General features: G+C 36.4%; 1 protein-coding gene across 1 annotated transcript; it reads left to right on the forward strand.

The window, feature by feature from the left end:
* The first annotated feature begins 466 nt into the window (after positions 1-466).
* Positions 467-5568, forward strand: LOC111994598 (uncharacterized). Its single transcript, XM_024026486.2, has 2 exons — positions 467-937; positions 4994-5568. The coding sequence occupies exons 1-2, from the start codon at positions 615-617 to the stop codon at positions 5391-5393; spliced, it is 723 nt and encodes a 240-aa protein (XP_023882254.1). The 5' UTR covers positions 467-614; the 3' UTR covers positions 5394-5568.
* The last annotated feature ends 1411 nt before the right edge of the window (positions 5569-6979 follow it).

The raw sequence follows: 6979 nt of genomic DNA on the forward strand, positions 1-6979 counted from the left end.
GTGGGGGAGGTCACGGGTTCAATTGAATCGCCTTCATGCTTGTGTTTTGATCTCCACCACAACTTCTTACAGATTCTTAATAAGAATCATATCTTTTTAACATTCAGTTTGTTTCGCACACTAGTCACATTTCCGTCAAGGTTAACATTAAAATAAACAGTAGATAATACATTGTAGTAACATTTTAAAATTGGGGAAGGAGGGAGGTCAATCATGCATTTTGAAATTTTGGGAGGACATTGTAATTGAGGTGAAAACTTACGGTGAAAAAGGGTAATTTGCCATAATTATATATTTAAGCATTTAAAAAAAAAAAAAAAAAAAAAAAAAAAAATTACGGTGAAAAAGGGTAATTTGCCATAATTATATATTTAAGCATTTAAAAAAAAAAAAAAAAAAAAAAAGAAAGAAAGAAGAAGGGAGAAAATATGGGCCAGTTGATGAGAACCGGTCATCTCAGAAAAGCCGAAAAAAGGCTGAAGCCCAAAGATTGACCAACAAGGCCCATCAAATAGGAAGTTTACGTTCAGACCGAGGAAAATGGTTTGTTGAAGAAAGCGAAACGTGGTGGTCTGGTCTGGTCTGGTCTGGTCTCTCTGTAAAAAAACAAAGAAATGAGTGATAGCGGTGGCGGTGGACGTAAATGGTGGAAAATAGCGGTGGTGGTAATAGCAGCAATAGGAGTGAGGGAGGTGAGCAAAAGGTACAGATGGGAGAAGGAAGGAGCAATGAAGGTGTTAGGAGAATGGTCGGATCGCATGGGTGTGTGGGCCATGCCCGTATACGTTGGGGTCCACACTCTCACTCTGGCGCTCTGCTTGCCTTACGCTGTTTTCATGGAGGCCACTGCTTCTCTAATCTTCGGCTTCTTCCCTGCTGTTCTCTGCGTCTTCTCCGCTAAGGTCCTCGGCGCTTCCCTCTCCTTCTGGATCGGAAGGTAAGCTTCCACTTTCTTCATTTCCCATTTCTTTTTTCCACCATGTTTTCAACATTCAAATGCCTCATTTATTTTGGCTAATTCGATATTTATTATGATTACTGTAGATCCAAATCATATTATAAATTTGCGCGCTGCTTTCAACAAATAAAATTCGAGGATTGTTAGTAGTGTCAGTGTGTACTTTGTATTGGACTCTGGGTATCAAACGGATTTGGGTTTTGAGCCAAGTGCAATTAGACTGAAACTGGCTTTGGATGAGGTAGTAATGTTATAGGAACAGACTTGTGGAAAGGAATATGATATAATGTTGTTTGTCTATTAGTTGCTAAGATACAATCTTGGTGATGCCTTCTATCGCAATTAATAAATCCCATGCTAGTTATTAATATACTTGAGATGCATATGCCCATTTCACTTGCTATGCCCTCTGTCTCTCAATGGAATAGACAATGGAATGTTGTGTAGTCTCACCACCTCTTTAGAAAATAACTCAACAGTATGTGTAGCTTTAGAAGTCTTCAAGCCAGGGATGAAATGCATCATTTTGGAATAGAGTCATGTCTGTTTACAGTCTCTGGGAGTCCAACACAAAATCCATACCTAAATGAACCCAAAAATCGTTAGGTTTCCACAATGGTGTGTAAAAGCTGTGATTTGTGAACTCCCTTACCAAATCGGCATGCTTCATGTCTTACCAACCTATCCACATCTTTGTACATTCCCTGCTAGAAATAACAATTAGATACCATTGCCAGTGTCCTTTATATGCCAAAATGCCCTCCAAACCATTAGTCCATTACCATAAAATTCCCTTATAATCTGCTCACACAAGGATTCTTTTTGATAAGTAATAAGACTTCATTGAAAATGAATCCAAGTACACAGACAGTGTACAAAGGATTCAGTAAATGATCAATGAAAAAGATGTGTGGAAAGTACAAATATCAAGTAACTTAGACAAAGAAGCAAAAGCTCCTGGATAAGTTGCCATCGTGTAACTTATATGACATCATACTAACTCATGTTGGCTCTCACAATTGAGTAATGATTTGGCCTAAATATGGATTGTTTTCATATTGGTTCTTTTTTGTGTGTGAGTGTGTGTGTGTGTGGATAACGTAGGGAACTTTTCTAAAGAAGAGTGCGTTGGACTCACCTCTAGCTAGTAAACCTATTGGCAATTGACCCCATCTGCCAGAACTTGTTGTCAGGTAATCCAGGGGCATTCACCCCTGATGGGCTAAGTAGTTTATGCTCATACCCAGGAGTGATGTTTTCATACAAATAACTTGGCTTTTCATCACTTTTGGCATCAAAGATCACTTTCTCAAAGCATCTGCAACTTTATTAAACTCTCTAGTCTTGTATTTTATTTGGAAAATAAACTCTTGGACTTGGATGAAAGACCACCACAACGCTTGATAATCAAAGTATACCACAAATTCTTGGTATGAAAGGTAGTGTTACCAATGGCAAATTGGTCACACCAAAGATTGCAATTGAGTTACTGAACTTTTTGCATCTTTAAGAGTGCAATGATTACCAATGAGCTATAGCTCAACTAGTACATCCTCTTCCCATAATAATGGGATGGAGGGTGACGTCGTGGGTTTAAGTCCCTTTGGTGCATGTGTAACTTACGACTTATCAATAAAAAAAAAGTACAATTTTGATCCCTCCACAAAGTCCATATCAAACATAAAGGAACTAGATTCCAAATATTCGAAGAATGTTTTCCAAAATAATTCCTCCATCCAAACAAGAGTTCCATAACCTTTTTAGGTAAAACTCATTGAATCCCGAAGATCTAAAAACAATACTCCACAAATCATTTGCTACAATTCATTTTTACCAATTAATGATCCACTATCTCCCCATTACTATCCTGCTAAAGTAAAACCTGCCTTGGTCAGGTTCCATGTTATCAAAAAAAAAAAAAACAAAAAAAACAAAAAACAAAAAACAAAAAACAAAAAACAAAAAGGAAAATCTCTCTACATGAGATTGTCACAAGTAAGGATTTTACATCATGCTGTTGTCCATAGAAAAGAAAAATGAAACCTTCCTTGTAGCTGTAAAACACCAAATACTCTTCTAAAGGAAAGAAACTTCACTGTTACCCTGTAAGATAGCGTAATATGACTGACCCATCAAATTTACCACCTCCATTCAATCTTCTACTCACTCTATTTCAACCTTCTCTCCTAGTATATTTAAGTAAAAGAAGATTTAGGAAGGGATTCATCGACCCTAATCTGGGAACAACATTCCAGCTTTGTGCCTACCCATCAATCTAACCAACCAACACTGTAAATTAATGCATTGCTAGCGGCTAGCTAATGAGCGTGCATACAAATCTGTGAACAACACCTTCATAGGATGATTTCCACACCAATTTTCATGCCCAAACCATACATGATTTTTATCACCTAAATCAAAGTGCACATAACTTAGATTTCTATTCCATTTTGCTGTAATACTTTTTTCATAAGCTACTACAATGAGTCCCTCTAATAGGTTTGGATGTTTATCCACCCCATTAATCACCGTACTTAGTAGCTATTACAGTGTCCATAAATGTGTTTTCTGTCCCAAACTGCCATAACCATTTCCCCAATAAGATTTTATTAAAGGTTCCTCACTTCCTTACACCCAATCCTCCATTAGTAATAGGAGAGCAAACTGTATCCTACCCCACCAAAGAGGTTGGCATTCCAACATAAGTTATTGGGAAACTCCCAATCTTTCAACATAGGATGTCTGCTAGCTATCACATGCTGTCAATATCGCCTACTGTGTTGCTAAGATTTACTCTTAGACCTATAATTGCTTGAAAGTAAGTTAACACCAATCTAATATAAAGAATTTGTTTAGCATTTGCATTACATAATAAAGTTGTATAATCAGCAATTGAAATATGAGAGATATAGAACCCATTTTCTGTAGCAGTGCCAAAATAAAAAGCAATTCTTAGACCCCTCAGATTATAGAAGAAGTCTGAAGAGGATTAGCTCGCCAAAACTGAGAAACATGCAGTAAAAATGCAAGTATGAATCCAACGTCTCCTTTCCTAACCAAACCCCATCCTTTCCATCTGATAAAGTAAAGTCTCACAGGTTACAAGGTCATAAGATTTCTCAATATCCAACTTACGAACCATACCTGGGATATGACTCTTCCCCCTACAATCCAAACACTAGTTGGCAGTAAGATCCGAGTAAAAAAATTTTCTATCTCCCACAAATGCATTCTGTGACTCAAAGTTTAGTTTATCTAATACCGCTTTCAATCTATTTGCCAACAATTTATAAGCACTCCCACCAAAAGGGGTAAAGAGGGTGGGTGTGCTGTGTGTGGTGTTGGTGGTGCACCATGCATAGCGAAGAGTTATTTTAGAACATTCGTCTCGAGTATTTTTAGTTGCTTATTTATTGCCAAGAGTTTCTTTCCAACAGATTACTTGGGCATTGAACCCAAAATTTAAGGGTTGGCTATGGATCCTTAAATAGAATAGTCAGGGGCATTGAGACATGTTCAAAATTGAGAAGGTTTGAATGGATGAGTTGCAATAAAGTGAAAGGTATGAATGAGTTGAAAAGTAGCACTATTTATTTGAGGAGAGCAAAGTTTGTTGTTGTTCATAGGTAAACTGCTATTGACTGCATCTTTAAAGAGGAGTCCTTTTCCAGTTACTTGAGGTATTGCTTTGTAGTCAATAAAACTTATTTCTAATAAAAAGAAAAGTGAAGTCATTTAATTAAAGTTGAATACATTACAAGTACAAGAGTAGCTAGAGAGAATGCATTGGAGGGAAGATTTAGCTCTACATTAGAGCTTGATTATGCATGAGAGTTTGTGTGGCTGACTCACGATATGATATAAAAACTGTTCACATCTGCTTTCAATGCATTATTGCTATCCTGGTTGTGTGTATCCAGAGTGTTCCTATATATCAAATTTGTTTCTAAAATTGTCCAACACACTCTCTCTCTCTCTCACACTTATGAACACAAACTTATGTGAGGACAATTATGATACTGTGGGCTATTGCAGGTTAGTATTCAGGAGCTCAAGTTCAGCAAAAGAATGGGTCCAGAAAAACAAGTACTTCCATATCCTTTCCAAAGGAGTTGAGCGTGATGGTTGGAAATTTGTCCTCCTTGCTCGCTTCTCACCCATGCCCTCATATGTCATAAATTATGCCCTTGCTGCTACCAGAGTTGGGTTCATTGTGGATTTTCTTCTGCCAACAGTGATTGGATGCCTACCAATGATCATGCAGAACACATCCATTGGCAGCCTTGCTGGTGCCGCTGTTGCTTCAGCATCTGGTTCTCAGAAATCTCAGGTTTGGTCATACCTTTTTCCTGCACTTGGGATCATATCAAGCATTTTTATTTCCTTGAGAATCAGAAAGTACTCTACTGATATCTCATTGGCTGAATGTTCATGACCGTAAAAATGATGAGTCATCGCAAAACTTGTCTGGTGAGCTAGGAAGTGAGGGCCTGAAAAAGAATCAATGATGACAGTTTTTTTTTAACTACAGTTTTTTTATGCAATACATTTTTTTTGTTCTGGTGACTGATGATTTGTGGTTGGGAATGCATTGTGTTCTAAATGTTTAATGTGTGTGTTTGGCATTGTTGTAGGAAGTAGAGTTTTAACTAGAGTTTTAGTAATAGATTTTGCAATGTAGAACATGAACTGTGAATTTAAGAGCTTTTTGGTTCAATTTTATTCTTAAACCCGTTTTCAACTTCAAGCTTTTTTAATGGGTTACCAGACACAGCAATTTTCAGATTAAAAGTGCTTTTCAGCCCAAAAGCACTTTATTGGCCGGACCCAATGTCTGGTTTATTGGATGATGTACTTTTTTCAAAATCTAAATTGTGTCCTCACCCTTCCCTTACCTTGAAGTAGATGGTGGTATTTTGAATTTTAATGAAAGCTAACAAAAATTCACATTGGAGAACTTGCAATAGGGATATGTTCAGCTTGACAGATAACCGACTAGTGCATAGCAGATAAAGCCTTTCATCTGATGCTTAGGTACATTCCACCCATGTTTGCATATTAGTCTTTGTTGCTGTACATGCTCAGAATGGCCTCATAAATTTATAGATGTCTGAGACATTGATATCGAAAGATCCATTCTTTTTTGCATGAAACCTAATTTTCTCTCACAATAGTCTTTTATTCGTATTTTACAAATTTCAATTTAGCCATGCCTGTGTTATTGTTGCTTGTGATAGTTTTGGAGGATGAACATTGGCTACTTTGCTCTTATTGTTTCTTCTTAGATTTACAACTTTCTGAGTTTCAGTTAAGCAGTCTCAATCTGAGGCAAAGTTACTAGTTTCTGCTCAAGATAAGTTTACTAGTTTGAAAACCAGACAGTTTGTTACGAAGAGGAAATGTTTCCTCGACTCTCTTTGTGGTAGTCCTCTATTCTTTGAATGACTTAAGATACATATTATTAGAGCATTCCAATATTTTTTAGCTATTTTGTATTTTCCAGTAGCATCAATTCCTTATAAACCTTACACTTGATACCTCACACGATACCTCACACTCTTTAAAAAACCTCACACTCGGTACTATTAACACTTAAGATTTTTGCATTTTGCTACAGTAACATATAAAAATAAGATATTCACTGTAGCAATATTTATATTTTATAACACTATTATTTTATTCCTCCAATTATTTAAATCTCACAAAAAGAATAGAGAATGAGATGTAGGGTGTATTATTAAAGTGATAATGTAAAATAGAACAAAGAATAGGGTATGAGACATAGGGTGTATTGTTAAAGTGGTAATGTACAGTAAAATAGATAAAGTAGCCTTTTGGTGAATCAAAATGTATTTTTACCTTTTTTGCATTTCCATATATGAATCCTCAATCAGGGTGCATTTTGAGTGTCGTAGCAGCAGAAAGGTTTCAAACTGCAAGGTTAAAAACATATTATAATTATCTCTCAAATTTTTTTTTGTTTAGTTCCCATTTACATAATTATAGATGGCAGGCATCTGT

Source organism: Quercus suber, unplaced genomic scaffold, assembly GCF_002906115.3.
Source record: "Quercus suber isolate HL8 unplaced genomic scaffold, Cork oak 2.0 scaffold_114, whole genome shotgun sequence".
Taxonomy (NCBI): domain Eukaryota; kingdom Viridiplantae; phylum Streptophyta; class Magnoliopsida; order Fagales; family Fagaceae; genus Quercus; species Quercus suber.

Excerpts from the sequence above, each read along its gene's own strand:
- LOC111994598 (XM_024026486.2), top strand. The coding sequence starts at position 615 with ATGAGTGATAGCGGTGGCGGTGGACGTAAATGGTGGAAAATAGCGGTG. Across the intron at positions 938-4,993 it reads CTCTCCTTCTGGATCGGAAG|GTTAGTATTCAGGAGCTCAA; the intron begins GTAAGCTTCCAC and ends GGGCTATTGCAG.